This window comes from Oncorhynchus gorbuscha, linkage group LG04 (genome assembly GCF_021184085.1).
Source record: "Oncorhynchus gorbuscha isolate QuinsamMale2020 ecotype Even-year linkage group LG04, OgorEven_v1.0, whole genome shotgun sequence".
Lineage (NCBI taxonomy): Eukaryota > Metazoa > Chordata > Actinopteri > Salmoniformes > Salmonidae > Oncorhynchus > Oncorhynchus gorbuscha.
The window spans coordinates 60,273,100-60,292,109 of record NC_060176.1 but is presented as its reverse complement, the minus strand read 5'-3'; the positions used below and the strand labels follow the sequence as shown (position 1 = coordinate 60,292,109).

General features: G+C 43.2%; 1 protein-coding gene across 2 annotated transcripts; it reads right to left on the bottom strand.

Annotated features, from left to right (window-relative positions):
- Nucleotides 1-2,461: 2,461 nt before the first annotated feature.
- LOC124033341 (coiled-coil domain-containing protein 92-like) lies at nucleotides 2,462-15,919 on the bottom strand. 2 transcript variants are annotated; one of them, XM_046345345.1, is made up of 4 exons: nucleotides 15,739-15,919; nucleotides 10,343-10,516; nucleotides 6,673-6,714; nucleotides 2,462-4,121 (listed from the first exon to the last, which is right to left on the bottom strand). In XM_046345345.1, exons 2-4 carry the CDS (start codon nucleotides 10,476-10,478, stop codon nucleotides 3,331-3,333), a joined length of 969 nt encoding a protein of 322 aa, XP_046201301.1. In that variant the 5' UTR covers nucleotides 10,479-10,516; nucleotides 15,739-15,919; the 3' UTR covers nucleotides 2,462-3,330. The 2 variants fall into 2 exon arrangements, with proteins under 2 accessions (XP_046201301.1, XP_046201300.1); XM_046345344.1 differs by having other exon boundaries at nucleotides 15,751-15,919.
- Between the last annotated feature and the right edge of the window lie 3,091 nt (nucleotides 15,920-19,010).

Sequence of the window (19,010 nt, the reverse complement as noted above, 5' to 3'; positions counted from 1 at the left end):
ATCATTGGCATTATTTGGAGTTGGTCCCCCCTTTGCTGCTATAACAGCCTCCACTCTTCTGGGAAAGCTTTCCACTTGATGTTGGAACATTCACCCACAAGAGCATTAGTGAGGTCGGGCACTGATGTTGGGCTTCATCCCAAAGGTGTTCGATGGGGATGAGGTCAGGGCTTTATACAGGCCAGTCAAGTTCTGTCACACCGATCTCAACAAACCCTTTCTGTATGGATTTCGCTTAGTGCATGGGGGCATTGTCATGCTGAAACTGGAAATGGCCTTCCCCAACCTGTAGCCACAAAGTTGGAAGCACAGAATCGTCTACAATGTCATTGTATGCTGTAGTGTTAATGTTCCCCTTCACGAGAACTGAGGGGCCTAACCCGAACCATGAAAAACAGCCCCGGACCATTATTCCTCCTCCACCAAACTTTACAGTTGGCACTATGCATTGGGACAGGTAGCATACTCCTGGCATCTGCCAGATTAGTCTGTCGGACATGCCAGATGGTGAAGCGTGATTCATCACTCTTGAGAACGCGTTTCCACTGCTCCAGAGTCCAATGGCGGCGAGCTTTACACCACTCCAGCCGATGCTTGGCATTGCGCATGGTGATCTTAGGCTCGTGTGTGGCTGCTTGGCCATGGAAACGCATTTCAATGAAGCTCCCGACGAACAGTTCTAACGTTGCTTCCAGAGGCAGTTTGGAACTCTGTAGTGAGTGTTGCAACCTAGGGAAGAGGATTTTTATGCACTGCAGCACTCCTCAGTACCGTTCTGTGAACTTGTGTGGCTGATCTGAGCCGTTGTTGCTACTAGACGTTTCCACTTCACAATAACAGCACTCACAGTTGACCAGGGCAGCTCTAGAAATTTGACTAACTTGTTGGAAAGGTGGCATCCTATGACGGTGCCACATTGAAAGTCACTGAACTCTTCAGTAAGGCCATTCGAGTGCCAATGTTTCTCTATGGAGATCCTTTGGCTTTGTGCCTGATTTTATATACCTGTCAGCAATGGGTGTGTCTGAAATGGCAGAATCCACTAATTTGAAGTGGTGTCCACATACTTTTGTGTGTGTGTATATATATATATATATATATATATGGCAAGTCGGTTAGGACATCACTTTGTGCATGACAAGAAATTTTTCCAACAATTGTTTACGGACAGATTATTTCACTGTATCACAATTCCAGTGGGTCAGAAGTTTACATACAAAGTTGACTGTCTTTAAACAGCTTGGAAAATTCCAGAAAATTATGTCATGGCTTTAGAAGCTTCTGATAGGCTAATTGACATAATTTGAGTCAATTGGAGGTGTACCTGTGGATGTATTTCAAGGCCTACCTTCAAACTCAGTGCCTCTTTGCTTGTCATGGGAAAATCAAAAGAAATCAGCCAAGACCTCAGAAAAGGCTGGTTCATCCTTGGGAGCAATTTCCAAATGCCTGAAGGTACCACGTTCATTTGTACAAACAATAGTACGCAAGTATAAACACCATGGAACCACACAGCCGTCATACCGCTCACCAAGGAGACGCGTTCTGTCTCCTAGAGATGAACATACTTTGCTGCGAAAAGTGCAAATCAATCCCAGAACAACAGCAAAGGATCTTATGAAGATGCTGGAGGAAACAGGTACAAAAGTATCTATATCCACAGTAAAACGAGTCCTGTATCGACATAACCTGAAAGGCCACTCAGCAGGGAAGAAGCCACAGCTTCAAAACCACCATAAAAAAAGCAAGACTACAGTTTGCAACTGCACATGGGGACAAAGATCGTACTTTTTGGAGAAATGTCCTCTGGTCTGATGAAACAAAAATAGAACTGTTTGGCCAGAATGACCATTGTTATGTTTGCTTGCAAGCCGAAGAACAACATCCCAACTGCGAAGTACGGGGGTTGCAGCATCATGTTGTGTTGGTACTTTGCTGCAGGAGGGACTGGTGCACTTTGCAAAATAGATGGCATCATGAGGCTGGAAAATGATGTGGATATATTGAAGCAACATCAAGACATCAGTCAGGAAGTTCAATTGGTCTTCCAAATGGACAATGACCCCAAGCATACTTCCAAAGTTGTGGCAAAGTGGCATAAGGATAACAATGTCAAGGTATTGGAGTGGCCATCACAAATCCCTGAACTTAATCCTAGAGACAATTTGTGGGCAGAACTGAAAAAGTGTGTGCGAGCAAGGAGGCCTACAAACCTGACTCAGTTACATCAGCTCTGTCAGGAGGAATGGGCCAACTTATTGTGGGAAGCTTGTGGAAGGCTACCCGAAACATTTGATCCAAGTTAAACAATTTAAAGGCAATGCTACCAAATACGAATTGAGTGTATGTAAACTTCTGACCCACTGGGAATGTGAAAGAAATTAAATCTGAAATAAACTATTCTGACATTTCACATTCTTAAAATAAAGTGGTCATCCTAACTGACCGAAGACAGGGATTTTTTTAATTTCTAGGATTAAATGTCAGGAATTGTGAAACTGAGTTTAATGTATTTGGCTAAGGTGTATGTAAACGTTAGACTTCAACTGTGTATATATAATGTTGATGATTGTTGAGTTGTGACTGTCATTGAAAAGGACAGACCCAGCCAGGCATATCACAATAATTAAAAGTACTATCGTGAAAAAAACTGTTGGCTATTACTTTAGAGATGACAATGAAAATATTGTCAATCTGTCTTATCAAAATTCTTAACCGAATTGTGGGAACAGTAGCATATCATATTGGCAGTAGCGGAGAACATCGGCCATATCCCTAGAGTGTGCATATTCACTGTCTTTGTCATTGGGTCAGTGCGCATATTCAGTGTCTGTCATTGGGTCAGTGCCACTTTTGTTTGTTTTTTGGGACAATAACTTCCTCCTCTAGGTTACATGGTTGTCATATTGTATTTGTGTCTCCCCTTTTCATAGGCCAATTATATGGATCAGACAACAGTTGTTTTTATTGATCCGTTTGTCTGTGTCAGCAAAGTAGACTACTGTGTCATTTCTGTAGTCCCGCACTGGTGAAATATACTTTCACCCCTGGTAGTAACAATGATAATATGTGTATGGATTCACCAGGTAAGCAGGCAATAATGCAGATGTTTGGCGGATAAGTTTATGTGCACAATGTATGACAGAGTGAGATGAGAAAGCAAAAAAAGGACAGGACGTGTAAGTCACGTGTTTCAAAACAAAACATTTGGCATGGTGGTCTTTTTTTGTCTGTTTTCCATTTTACTTTCTTTGCTCATTGCAGTGTTGCATAAAAGCAGGTGATTTATACAGTAGGTGATGCTCCTTCTTGCTCTTGTGTATGAGGGTGTTAAACTGTTCTGTCTGCCCCAGAGCGCTTCCTCACCACCTTGCCCCCATTGACCTGGTCCACAGCCAGGATCTCCAGCTCTGGCTGAGGAGACACCACGGGAGGGGTGCAATGGTGGGTGCGGTGTGCAACGCCCACGTGTGCATGGTGCTGGCGGGCCCGTGCCGGGCTGTGGCGGGGGCTGGACGAGCGATCACAGGCGATGGGGGGGATGACGGCAGGCCGGTCTCGTACCATCTGCAGATCAGGGGTGTCTCGAGATGCCTGCAGGAAGGGGGTGGGGTCAGGCATGGCATCCACCGCCTCCCGTAGGACCATCCTCCTCCCATCAGAACCCAGCCGGTATACCTCGGTTAACTCAGAGTGCAGCGGCTGAGACAGGCTCTTCTTCATGCGGCGGTGAGGGGTCTCAGGACCAGGCTGCCGGTCTTTAGCTGGGGGAGGGGTGGGCTTGTAGGAGCTCACAGGGCTGACGTTGGGACTGGCCTCGGAGGAACTGCCTGCCAGGAGCTTTTTCTTGGTGGTGTGGAGCTGAGAGGTGAGGTAGGCGATGGTGCTGGCTCTCTGCTCTAGCTCCCCAGACAGGACAGCCAGCTTGTGGCTCTTCATCTTCAGCTCCTCCAGGTACTTCTTCTCCCTCTCCTTGATGGTGTTCTCCAGGACAGAGATCATGGCGTTCTTCTGCTCCAGGTCTCTCAGCAGCTCAGTGTTCTCCTCCTCCTTCACCTTCAGCTGAGCCTCCAGCTCCTCGCACTTACTGTGCAGTTCCCTGCAGCGTGCCTCACTGCTGTCTGCACAAACACAAACAAATCACACTGTTAGACCTGTATTTGAAGACAAAACCAACACAACCACCAGCAACCCGGTATTCACTGTCACCAATACAGCAGCCTGCTTCATTTGGATCCACAATAAAACATGGTCCATTCCCCTCAAAATATTCCATAAGGAATACACAAAAGGCTGTTTTCCTTTTGTGTCTGGTAGGGCTACCATCTGCAGTCAACATACCGTAGGCATGTGTACATGTCAGATACTACAAATGAAATACAAAACGCTGTCACTTAAATCCTAATAATGCTCTCACACACACACACACACACACACACACACACACACACACACACACACACACACACACACACACACACACACACACACACACACACACACACACACACACACACACACACACACACACACACACACACACACACTAGTTGCCCATAGGCACTTTAAGTGCACCCACTGGCCACGGATTGAGTCTATCAGCTGATGTGAGTGGGCGAGAGGGATGTCTACAGACTCGTCAGCAGTGGGCAGAGCGAGAGGCAAGAGCTCCTGTCTCATAATACAGCTCTGGTCCATAGCAAGGGCACAGCTCTCCTCTGACCTTCATTATTGCCCTTCCTCCTCCTTCGCCAGCTCAACACTGCCCACACATCGCCTCCCCCCCAACCCAAGTATCAAACACACATTCACAATCAGCTACGGTACAGATATAGCCTAGCTATTAGCTCTCTGTATCATATAGATAGGCCTAAATCATACCGTAGATCCTAGATAATAATATCTACCCAACACAACCATCTACATCTAATACTAGAGTATATGTCGATTTTCTACTAGGCTGTTAGGAAATATACCAATCTGCTTAATGAGCGGGGGGGTGTTGTCTTTGTTTTGGACCCAAGCTAGAGCCGCTGAGTCCTGTCTGCTGCACTAAGTTGCAGACTGTGCATTAGTGCTGTGGCACATCATCTAATTTCCTGCACTGCAATCTGCAAGATGTCCAACACTAACCTGCTACGGTCTCTGACAGTCCCCACAGTACCACACTGTCTGCACTGCAAAGAGCCAGGGAGAACACCTCCCCATTACAGGATTCACAAGGTATCATTGAGACATGTTACCGGTCATACAACCTGAACCTACTCTTATTCTGCAACAGTGAACTGACTGATTTCCCATTCAATAATTCAGTAGCACAAAATACATCAAATATCAAGCCAATGTAGCCCAAAGATCAAGCCTGATTAAAACAGTTCCCGATTTCAGCAAAAGGATGTTTTTACTTTCCTATCATTATTTTTTGCTTGGGTCCATGGCTAGAGATGCTACAGAGTATATATCAGCCCATTGTTCTCTGGCTAGTATATAGAGCTATTTCAGCGGCTTAATCAGGACTGTAATGATGTCCTGAAAGGTCAGCATGAGGGTAGGAGGGCTTCGTTACAACTGTTCACTGACATGTTTACTGGCAGAGCTAACCTCTTCCCATTGATAACACTTTCTATATTACTGACTGAATATCTAAAAACAACCACATTGACTGCTATATTGTTTCCCCATTGCATAGATGTCCTGTAATTATTGATCAATTCTTTGAGTCTGTCTACTAGCCTACAGGTCAGATTCCAAGGTTAGACCTCCATGTGGTTCTAATGCAGGCCCATGGGCAGTTCTCCTGTGTATATAATTCACACCGTTTGACTCTGTTACATGTCCATGGTAATATGGGGGATGGGAGGGGGCTGTGCTGTGAGCTAGGCAATGAGCTGACTGAAAAGAGGACAGTGCCCTGAACAGCAGGCGGTTCCGGCTGCAGCGCACCGTTTCCTGGGTGGAAAAGTGTTCCCAGGATACAGCCCTAGCCTTCTGCTTTCTCCCATTCCCAGGGCAAATAAATACAGAGGCCTCTGTTCTGTTCTGCTGCAGAAAGTCTTATTTAATAGCGTTGCAGGTTTTAGGGCCTGGGCTATTCACGGTCACTGCCACTGTTTAACAGCCAGGGTGAAGGTAAGCAGAACCTTCAGGCTCTGCTTATATATATATATATATATATATATATGAGTGATTCTTAGTTCACATAGGCTACATAACATCATTAACAATACAAATGCCAGTACGATAGTTTGCAGAAAATGTATACATTTAATTTGAAAGCACATAATTCTAAAGTGTTCCAATCAAATTGAAATCAGTGTCAAACTAATTGCAATTGGTAAAACATTATCGGCGACATTCCATGTCTCTATCCAACAATGCACTGCTAGGGCCTATATTACTTACACAATGACAGCAGAGTCAAGTCAAAACACAGAGAGAAACGATTCCCATAGAATTAAATCTACAGAAAAATAATGTGAAAATTAACTGACCCTGCCTGCCAATCCCAGTAAAGATCCATAGTATTCTCTCAATAACTATGCTATTAGTTATTGTGCGAGAAAGTCAAGTCAATTGCTCTAGCAATGGAATGTGAAGTGTGAAACAGATACCGGTGTGGATGTGTGTGTACTTGGGGTCATGTAATAGAGGAAGGCCTGGGAAACGTCTTACCTGTTGGATCTGAACTTCTCACTGTCAGCTCATAGGTCAAGTCTGTGAAAAGAGAAGAGGATCAGGCCAGGAAGTGAAAGCTTCAGCTCTGACAGGAGCGGTGCAGTGGCATCAAGGAGCATGCTATTCAGAGAGCCTATGCAGGAGCAGATATCTAGTGGAGAGAGGTGAGATGGCAGGCCTCTACAGATGGGTCAGGATTAGTGATTAGTGAGTCACAGGCCAGCTTAGCAGTAGATTGTCCAAGGACATTTGACAAATCGGCCAAAGCATAGAGCGATGGAATTAATGGACCTGGCCCTGGCTAGCCACTCTGTTGTGGTGTGCTCTGGTTTGTGGCCCAGGGTGTCATGCTTTACTTATGGTGTAGTCCAGGGGTTATCAACTAGGTTCAGCCGCAGGACATTTTTTTTTTATTGAGCGGATGGTCAGGGGGCCGGAGCATAATTATAAATAATTTGTACACTGCAAATTGACACAAGAAGCCCAAAACAGACAAAAACAATCATTTCAAACCTCGATTACATTGGTACATAACCACATACACTACCGTTCAAGAGTTTAGGGTAACTTAGGAATGTACTTGTTTTTGAAAGAAAATATAATTTTTTGTCCATTAACTTCTTGGTGACAGGGGGGCAGTATTGAGTAGCTTGGATGATTAAGGTGCCCAGAGTAAACTGCCTGCTACTCTGTCCCAAATGCTAATATATGCATATTATTAGTAGTATTGGATAGAAAACACTCTGAAGTTTCTAAAACTGTTTGAATGATGTCTGTGAGTATAACAGAACTCATATGGCAGGCGAAAACCTGAGACAAATCCAACCCGGAAGTGGGAAATTTGAGGTTTGTTGTTTCATTAAGTGATTGCCTATCCAGTATGCTGTGTCTATGGGGCAATATTGCACTTCCCAAGACTTCCAGCAGATGTAAACAGTCTTTAGAAAGTTGTTTGAAGCTTCTATTGTGGAAGGGGGTCGAATAAGAGCTGTTTCAACAAGTGAACTAGGCTGAGGCCAATCAGTTGTTTACTGCGCGGTCACACCGTTCCTTCTTTTTCCTCTGTAATGAATACGCTATTGTCCGGTTGGAATATTATTGTAGATTTATAATAAAGTTTTTGGATTTTGCGCTCGCGCATTGTGCCTTGGGAATAGTGAACTAAATGCACGACAGAGGTATTTGGACATTTATGGACGTAATCGAACAAAACAAACATTTCTTGTGGAAGTGGGAGCCCTGGGAGAGCATTCCGACGAAGATCAGCAAAGGTAAGTGAAGGTTTAATGCTATTTATGACTTTTGTTGACTCCACAATTTGGCAGGTAACTGTATGGCTTGCTTTTGTGGCTGAACACTGTTCTCAGATTATTGAATATTGTGCTTTTGCTGTAAAGCTTTTTAAAAATCTAACACAGCGGTTGCATTAAGAACAAGTGTATCTTTAATTCTATGTAAAACATGTATCTTTCATCAAAGTTTGAGTATTTATGTTATTTGATGTGGCTCTCTGCAATTTCTCCGGATGTTTTGGAGGCATTTCTGAACATGGCGCCAATGTAAACGGAGGTTTTTGGATATAAATACGAACTTGATCGAACAAAACATACATGTATTGTGTAACATTGAGTCCTGGGAGTGTCGTCTGATGAAGATCGTCAAAGGTTAGTGATTCATGGCGGCCTCCCGGGTGGTTAAGGGCGCTGTACTGCAGCGCCAGCTGTGCCATCAGAGTTCCTGGGTTCGCGCCCAGGCTCTGTCGTAACCGGCTGCGACCGGGAGGTCCGTGGGGCGACGCACAATTGGCCTAGCGTCGTCCGGGTTAGGGAGGGCTTGGTCGGTAGGGATGTCCTTGTCTCATCGCGCACCAGCGACTCCTGTGGCGGGCCGGGCGCAGTGCGCGCTAACCAAGGTTGCCAGGTGCACGATGTAGCCTCCGACACATTGGTGCGGCTGGCTTCCGGGTTGGATGCGCGCTGTGTTAAGAAGTAGTGCGGCTGGTTGGGTTGTGTATCGGAGGACGCATGACTTTCAACCTTCGTCTCTACCGAGCCCGTATGGGAGTTGTAGCGATGAGACAAGATAGTAGCTACTACAACAATTGGATACCACGAAATTGGGGAGAAAAAGGGGTAAAAAAAACTACTTGTAATTTTTTTTTTTTAAAGGTTAGTGATTCATTTTATCTATATTTCTGCTTTTTGTGACACCTCTCTTTGGTTGGAAGATGGCTGAATGCTTTCTGTGATGACTAGTTGCTGACCTGACAATGATATGTTCTGCTTTCGCCGAAAAGCCTTTTTGAAATCGGACACTGTGGTTGGATTAACGAGAACTTTATCTTTAAAATGGTGTAAAATACTTGTATGGTTGAGGAATTTTAATTATGAGATTTGTTGTTTTGAATTTGGCGCCCTGCAATTTCACTGGCTGTTGGCGAAGTGGGACACTAGCGTCCCGAACGATCACAGAGAGGTTAAAATAACATCAAATTGATTAGAAATACAGTGTAGACATTGTTAATGTTGTAAATGACTATTGTATTTGGAAACGGCAGATCATCATTTGTGGGTTCGATTACAGGCCAGAAACAAATAACTTTCTTTTGAAACTCGTCAGTCTATTCTTGTTCTGGGAAATGAAGGCTATTAGCGCTGTTCTTGCCAGTTAGTGCTGTTCTTTGAAGGGAGTAGGTCACAGCGTTGTACCAGATCTTCAGTTTCTTGGCAATTTCTCATGCGGAATAGCCTTCATTTCTCAGAACAAGAATAGACTGACGAGTTTCAAAAGAAAGTTATTTGTTTCTGGCCCTTTTGAGCCTGTAATCGAACCCACAAATGATGATGCTCCAGATACTCAACTAGTCTAAAGAAGGCCAGTGTTATTGCTTCTTTAATCAGAACAACAGTTTTCAGCTGTGCTAGCCTTTTAAAATGATAACCTTGGATTAGCTAACACAACGTGCCATTGGAACACAGGAGTGATGGTTGCTGATAATGGGCCTCTGTACACCTATGTAGATATTCCTTTTTTAAATTTTATCAACCATTTCCAGCTACAATAGTAATTCACAACATTAACAATGTCTACACTGTATTTCTGATCAATTTGATGTTATTTTAATGGGCAAAAGTGCTTTTCTTTCAAAAACAAGGACATTTCTAAGTGACACTACCATTGAAAAGTTTGGGGTATGTCTATAATTATGAGTGGAAACAGTTGGGAATACATTTTCTAAATTCAAATAATTGAGGTAAATATCTAGTCTATGTCTAAAAAAAACAAAAATGTAATAACAAAATGTAATTAATGTTGTGCTCAGAAAACATTTAGGTTCCAAATAAAATAGTCTGCGGGCCACATTTGTCCTGCAGGCCGCCAGTTGAAGATCCCTGGTGTGTTCTGTTCATGTTTAATCCTGTTCAACTTTACTGCTGTTCTGTGATCTAATGTAACTGTGCATGTTGTTCAGGCAGAACTGTAAATGAGTATTCAGCATGTATGACTCAGAATGTAATAGTCTATCTAGTGTGATTGCAATCCAGGTGTTCAAAATGTTTTATTTTGGTTGCACTAGTTTGTTTTTATATTCTGTAGCAGTATGAAGTGTATGTATTTAGGTATAGTGGCCACAGTTCATGTTCAATTTGAGGTTCAGCATGTTCACCTGTGCAGTGCTGTTGTAGTCTGCGGATCTCTGCATGTAGACCTTTCAGTGTTTTGGCATGGTCCTGCTGGAGGAAGAGCAGGTTCTTCTGGGCGCTGTGCAGCTGATTCTCCAGGGTACCATTGTGGGATGCCATGGCAGACAATGCAGCAGACACACACCAGTCCTAGAGACCTGCAAATACAGGCGACAAACAGACAACATCAAAACAAGAGTCGTACTATCTGGGGTTCAGTGCTGAACCTAAATGCTCACCCTTTCACCCATAGACATCTGGGATGTGCTCCAGCTTTACTTTGCCTGCCAATGACAGTGACCATGATAATCCTCTTTGGACGATACACTGAAGTCACTATGACTACAAGACAATTCCATCAAATGCATCCAAACTCCTGGCCACTTGCTTGGGCTTGATAAAGTAGTCATTGACTAGCCTAATGCCCAAACATGATAACACACAGGATATTTTATTTATTTATAAATAGCACACTATCGATCTCGATTGTCTTTGGAATGCTACTCGGTCAATACCGTTATAATGCTTTTTGCCAGGAGAGAGGGGGCACATAGGCTCATACCTTTGTTGCTTACTCTAATTGGCTTACAAACGCTGATGTCGAGCTATTGATTTGATCATCAGTGGGCAGTCTACGTCTAAAGAAGACAAACCTCAGGGGGAAACAATTCATCAGTGTCGACGTTGGTTGGCCAAAAGGCCTACTTTAACACAGTAAAAAAATCCAGTATATAATAGGCCAAATATGTCATTATCAACAGGTCATCCAAAAAACGAGGCTACAAAAGGACAAACAAACTCTAGGTGGAACCTCAGGCTACTCCTCCACTTCAGTACACCAAGCACGTGAGGCTGCTGAGGGTAAATACAGAATGCTTTCACAGATCTTGAGAACAGTAGTAAACATCAGTGACAGAGGGTACGGCATGATGTCTCCAGCAGCAGGCTGGGCCTGCTTCCCTCCCTTCCTCCCTCCCTGGACGTCCTTGCATCCAGTACTCAGCCAGAGACGGCGCCCAGGGGTGAGGTAAGAGACCATCAGTCAGTCAGAACAGAGCAGCAGCCCCATCGTCTCCAATCTCTCCCAGACAACCACTGAGTCGAGTAGACAGCACATTGATTTTCCCCTCTGAGTGCAGAGATCATTCCCCCAGAATACATTAGCAAGCTACAATAAAACATCTCATAGCTTCTCCCCATTGCATCATCATCTTACTAATATGAATAATAAATTGTGTGTCACCTCTTAAGACATGCTCTTCAGTGATAGCAATGCCATGTCAAATTCTCTCACTGTGTGTACAGAAGCAAAGGACACCAGTTGACCTCCCAACACAGCAGATTAATCACAGAAAGAGAGAGGGACTGATGTGTCATAAAGAGTGCATTAAGAGAGATCATTTATAATAGATGAGTAATCCTGAGTCCTTCCTGTAAACCCTGGATGGCAGACACTCACACACACCCCTTCCAAGAATCAGGCTTGATGCTTGATAGGTTCCCATTGATCATGCCAGTAAGCCTGGTTACTTCCCAGAATCCTTTCCCATCACTACGGATAATGCGATAGCACAGTGACATTACAGGGCAAAATTAAATTAACATTATCTAATGACATCACATTGTAATTCCATCAACATACAACCCTCCACCCTCTTTCTACCTTTGTCGTGATTTGGTATACTCAGTTATCCAAAATGTATGTTGCTTTTGAAGATAAAATGGAATATCTGTGATAAGTGATAACTCCCCTTTCCTCTCTCCATTCTCCTCTCTCTTCCCCACCAACTCCCCTTTCCTCTCTCCCTTCCCCTTACACACCAACTCCCCTTTCCTCTCTCTCTTCCCCACCAACTCCCCTTTCCTCTCCCTCTTCCCCACCAACTTCCCTTTCCTCTCCATTCTCCTCTCTCCCTTCCCCTTACACCAACTCCCCTTTCCTCTCTCCCTTCCCCACCAACGCCCCTTTCCTCTCTCCATTCCTCTCTCTCTTCCCCTTACACACCAACTCCCCTTTCCTCTCTCCCTTCCCCACCAACTCCCCTTTCCTCTCTCCATTCCTCTCTCTCTTCCCCTTACACACCAACTCCCCTTTCCTCTCTCCCTTCCCCACCAACTCCCCTTTCCTCTCTCCATTCTCCTCTCTCCCTTCCCCACCAACTCCCCTTTCCTCTCTCCATTCTCCTCTCTCCCTTCCCCACCAACTCCCCTTTCCTCTCTCCCTTCCCCACCAACTCCCCTTTCCTCTCTCCCTTCCCCACCAACTCCCCTTTCCTCTCTCCCTTCCCCACCAACTCCCTTTCCTCTCCATTCTCCTCTCCCTTCCCCACCAACTCCCATTTCCTCTCTCCCTTCCCCTTACACACCAACTCCCCTTTCCTCTCTCTCTTCCCCACCAACTCCCCTTTCCTCTCCATTCTCCTCTCTCCCTTCCCCTTACACAAACTCCCCTTTCCTCTCTCCCTTCCCCACCAACTCCCCTTTCCTCTCTCCATTCTCCTCTCCCTTCCCCACCAACTCCCCTTTCCTCTCTCCATTCTCCTCTCCCTTCCCCACCAACTCCCCTTTCCTCTCTCCATTCTCCTCTCCCTTCCCCACCAACTCCCCTTTCCTCTCTCCATTCTCCTCTCCCTTCCCCACCAACTCCCCTTTCCTCTCTCCATTCTCATCTCCCTTCCCCACCAACTCCCCTTTCCTCTCTCCCTTCCCCACCAACTCCCCTTTCCTCTCTCCCTTCCCCACCAACTCCCCTCTCCTCTCTCCCTTCCCCACCAACTCCCCTCTCCTCTCTCCCTTCCCCACCAACTCCCCTTTCCTCTCTCCATTCTCCCTTCCCCACCAACTCCCCTTTCCTCTCTCCTCTCTCCCACCAACTCCCCTTTCCTCTCTCCATTCTCATCTCTCCCTTCCCCACCAACTCCCATTTCCTCTCTCCATTCTCCTCTCTCTCTTCCCCACCAACTCCCATTTCCTCTCTCCATTCTCCTCTCTCCCTTCCCCTTACACACCAACAAGCATTTCCTCTCACAGAAGACATAAATAATCAATGAACTGCAGCAGCAAGACACACTAGCTACCATCCTTCACTAAAACAGATTAACGCTCCAGACACACCCACTGTGATAAAAAGCGGGGAGAAATCTCACACACTTACTGTAAGACTTGGAAAATCATTTACGAATCACCTAGCCAGGTGCTGCCTCAAGATTATTCTGGAGCTATCATGAACTCACAGCTTTTCTATGGACCATGATGGGTGGGTGTGGAGCAAATTCCTTTGTTGAATGGCTACTTTGTTCCAGTTGACAGAATTAACTTTCCATGTGCTTTGGGAGAATCAATTAAGACATTCAGCCTATATTTATTTATCTGCTAGAAAATGTGCCAAATTAAATCTATACAGTTCCCCTTTTCAACATAACAGTCAGGTAGCCAGTTGGGTTTGCAGCAATAAGACAATGTGTCCTTGTAGGATTCATTAGTCATTCAAATGGAAAAGCAAGTCAGACATACCTTATGCTAGTGGGCAATTCCACGATAACAGAATGAGGCTGAGAATCATATATTTTACTTAAATGTTATGCTACACAAAAACCAACACTTGCAAAGTTAAACAAACTATACAACTATAAGCACAAGGCCTACTTGTAACTACTTCCACTGAAAATTTTACAAAAACACATTACCTTGAAAAACAGTGCAGATGCTAAGTTTGATAACAGAATGACAGTTTGTGCAGTCCTTCTTTTATCAAACTTTGCATCTGCATTGTTCTTCAAGTAAATGTGTTTTTGTAAAACTTTGTGGAAATTGTAAAAGTAGGCCTTGTGCATATTACACTTCTAAAGCACTTTTCATAAAATCTCAAATCGCTTCAAGAGCAAAAATCAAACAAGCAATATATAATGACAGGTCAACCAAAAGAGGACAAGTCCTTGATAGTGTCATCCTCCAAAGATGGAGAGGGTCAGTTCATGGCTTGAGTGAAGGGTGCTATACAGAGAATGGTAGATGATGGTGATGGAGTCTGCTGATGATCTTGTAGAGGGGAAGTCTGGGAACCTGGAAGTCTGGGAGTCGGAGACTTCTCCTCTTCCACTCTGTGCAGCATCAACTTGGGTGATGCCTCAGCAGCTCAGTTCCAGAAAGCTCACAACACAAAGTTCAGAATAGTAGCCAGTCGTCCTCTCTACAAGCCTTCTGCTGTATTCCTCCATCTCCCATTCCTCTCATGCTTCACGCAACTCCTCAAATTATGTTCTCAAAAGATCAGGAATTGGCAGCCAGGTAGAACAATATGTCCAGATGAGTCTTTCAAACAAAGGCTAGCCAAAAAGTTTGACCTTTCAGTCAATCTGCAGACACATGAAATGTTATCAAAAACTAATTTGTTTTAAAAAACAACAATTAAAAACACAAAAAAAGTACGAATTTACAGGCACTCTGTGCTTAGGATGCTAATAGTGTGCCATGGCAACTATAGAACTGTTCTGTTCTACAAGTAAATCGGTTTTTGTACAATTTTCAGTGGAAATTGTGAGAAGTCGTGCATAGAGTTGTATGGTTTGTTTAACTTTGCGTTAATTTTTGTTTGGCATACATTTTAAAGTTAACATAGTCCCAGCATCATGCGGCTACCGTGGAATTGCCCTACGACAAAATTATAGTAGAGCGTTTAAGGTTTCAGCACCTGCATTGCGGACAGCACCCGATCCGACTATCACACGCGCTTCTGACAACCAACAAGCACTTTCCAATCCAAAATCGATTTGACAGCAAAGCTAGTTAGCTAATGTTAGCCATATACCGTAGTTAACTAATTGTTTAATTTAATGTTCACTGTAATTGAGACGAACATTGAACGGTCCATAACAATTGGTTAAGGCCACTCAACATGTTTGTAAACAACATCGTCTTATTGCATTCCAAATCTAAATAGCTAGCTAAACGTGTCATAGATAGCTAGCAACGTTAAATACGTTTGGCATTGTGTAGCCAACCAACCAGAAAGTCAGCTAGTATTACTTATTGGTAGCTATCCAGTCACACATGGCTAGGTAGCTATCCAACCAAGAAAATCGTCGTTAGCTGACGCGTAAGCTAAAGTTATTGGAAGCTAGCTCTAGGTATGCTGCATGAAAATGTGATTTTGAAGATCGTGTTATGGTCACCATGGCCCCATTGCATTTTACCATTCCAAAACAATGCATGACAAACAAAATGAACCATTGCAAATAGATAGACAGCTATGCTAATTTAGCTAACTAGATAGACATATAGATAACGTTAACCAGAGAGGCAGGTTCAATCGAGGGCTCCTGCTGCTGTGTTACCACTGACCAAACAGAGAGGAAAAGGGTTTATACATTTAACAACCTACCGTGATACCTACCCTAAAGAAATATGATAATATCGTCGAATACTCTCTAATATATCAATTATTGTCGTAATTGCTACAGTGGCTAAATCCGTTCTGCCATGTTAGGCATTGTTATCGTTGATGACGCCAAACGCTCCTCTTCTGTCGGCAGAAACAGGATGGATGGGCTGTGTCAGTCTTCTTATCACCCTCAGCTACAACAAAATAAGGCGATGCATCATGGGATACTACTGAAAGGAGTTCAAGAATGAATGAATGTTCAAGAACATTTCGTTTGTTTTATGACTTATGATTTGACACTCTTAAATAGATGGGAATACATGTATGAAAATGTATAAATGTGTCAAAGAAAATGTGATTTTAGTCTAAAATGTAATTGAGAAACCTGGCGGTTGCTACGCATGTCATCGAGCTGTATCTGGGGCGTAAGTGTCATTGCCATAGAAACAGAACACCGCTGGCTCATTCGCTGGGCACGTTCAGCAGGACACAACGTTTTGGAACGTTCAGAAATAAATATGTTATGTAGAACAAGCATGGCATTTCTATCTGCAACGTTCGACAACGTTTGGCAACCGTACATGGCACTGTTCACACAAAAAATGATTAATTTGAGCCATCTAGCGACGAAGAGAGGAGGAAAGTTATGCATACAAAACTGGTGAGGGCTCACTTCTGTGTAAATAGGAAATGAACCAAAAAACGTTATTAATTTACACTATATGAATATTTAAATATTAATTAAAGATAAGATATATCGACAAAAATTATTATTATTTATTTATTTATAATAGACCCAAATTGTTCATTATAACATACAGCGGGCTATATCACATCCGGCCGTGATTTCGGAGTCCCGTAGGGCGGTTCACAATTGGCCCAGCGTCGTCCAGGTTTGACCGTCATTGTAAATAAGAATTTGTTCTTAAACTGGCTTGTTTAGTTAAATAAAGATTACCGTTTTTTTTAAAGACTACACCAGACAGCAGAGGGAGCAGTGCTTCAAGAATGGGCCTTTGACGTGCAGTAAGAAACGTGGCGTTTGGCCGCAGCGATGTGGATGTGTAGCTAGGTAAGTAGTGCAAAGCAGCAGCCCAGCCAGGCGCATAACTTAATATATGCCATTTAGCATTTAGGGGGACAAGGGGGTCATGATGACCATGATTAATTTGAAGGCTTAGAAATTATTTTCCCACCGCAGCTACTGGCTTTCTGTGGCTTTACACTACACAATTCCTAATTGTATGATTAGATTCCCCCCGCCGCCAATTATGCTTTTGGTTTGGCCCGGTCCTCAGAGGCGGTGGTTTGTTAAGAGGGAAAAAAATGCGCAAGACTTGTAAGGAGAACAGAGCATTAGTTCCTGTCTTTCTCTCCTTAACAAACTCTTACTTCTGTGAACTAACTTGTGACAAATAAAGCACAGTCACAGTTAGCATGGTACATCCATAAAAACGAGTAAGAATTCTATAGAACATTATATTTTTCCAATGGAGAAAGTTTCTATTGCCAAGTGAGAACATGCGCATCTCGTGTGTGAGCGGAATTTCTCAAAAGGAGTGATAATTGGTAACTGTTATGGCATATTGGACTCAATTTTGTGTGTTCAAAGACAACTTTGCTAGTATTATAAACTTTAAAACAACTAGTTTCAAGTAGGGTACAGAATTCGAGAAAGACTATTTGAACCTCAGGCAGTAGGCTCAAGCAGTGGCAACCCGTTATTCAGGCAGGTGGGCACATTTTTGGGGGGATTGCCTGTTTTGCATGTTATTTTGGCATTAATAGGTGTCACATCAGTTTGAAAACAATGTAAAAAAGAATATATATCATTGAGTTAGTAAAGACGTATAGAAAGAAGCATGGTCTCTTTTTTTTGTTGTTTTCTTGAGTAAGGCAGGTCCAAAATGCAGATGTTTCAGCTTAACTCAGTGCTTTCTGTGGTGGTGGGGCAAGCCAGCAGAAAATACAGAGCACTGCACCGTGATTGGCTCAGTGTTCTGTCACTCATGGAGACTTTACCTCACTGCCAAGTGTAAGAGCAGACCTTGAAAAGTATATCCCTTCAGCTGCTGCCATAGAAGTGCCCATCCAAGAAGCCTCAAGGTCATTGCCCACAGATAAAATGATGTTAAATCACGTTATATGTACAGTAGCTTTGATTGGACTGATCATGTCAACATCATACTTTCACAATCTTAGCTAGTCATCATGAATCAAGTCGACAATCTACTGGTAAATCCTTTTTAATCCTTGTCAAATGAAGAGAAATAATGAAGAGGAATTATAGATTAAACATTATACAACAAGTTGGAAATTGCAAATTCAACAAGTGGTTTGGAAGGAATCAGTGGCTGTGCGGTCCCAAATCTGGGATTAAAATGATAAACATTCAACATTGGTCATGCTGTCAATGAGGCATGATTTGTGCTGTGTTCAAAACGACTGTTAACTTGGAGGACCGCCGCACCACCTACCTGTTCAAGTGAGCCAAGCACAACAATGTGAGTCCCAAAATGTATTGTATACTGCTTCATAAATGGTATAATATGCCAGGGAGATATATATACTATAGCTAAGACAGTAACTCTAAGTGTATGTTGTGTAGTAAGATGTTAGTATCCCTTTTTTCTCAGCCTAATAATTTGGTCTATTTACTCCTCTTAATTTTGTCTACTGTCCTGACTTCTACTGTAGCCTATAACCTGCTTTAGAGAAATGTATTCTTTAGTGTTGTGTTGTGGCTTTGCAAGCAAGCCTGTTTCTCTCCCCAGTCAGAGGGAGCATGCTTAGAAAACAAACTTGTTTAGAAAACAAATTTGACTGCCAAAATTGTGGAGAGCAAGCACTCATGATGTTTACGCAACCTAAAAATCACCGTAAGAATACTTCCAGAACCATCTTTATATTTTATATCAATTAAGAAAATCTACAAAAGAAATTGGCCCATCCTAGTCTTCATTAATAGGGATGTATGTGACATTGCACAGCAGTAAACTGGTTTATTTCATCTTCATCATTTTTTTGTTCTTGATTTCAATATGGAAGGATAACCAGGTACTGGTGTTTGTATGTACTAGTTCTTGGTGAGTGAAATGTTCCTGGAGGATCCTTTAGGGGTTCTTTAATACATTTAAACTGGGGGAACCCCTATACGTTATTTAAATAACCCTTTGGGTATTATTCATAATAATAATCAGCATAACAATAACACTATCTTTTAGTTGTCAGTGTTTGTTATGATTTTTGTGGCAAAACAGAATATAAAAATT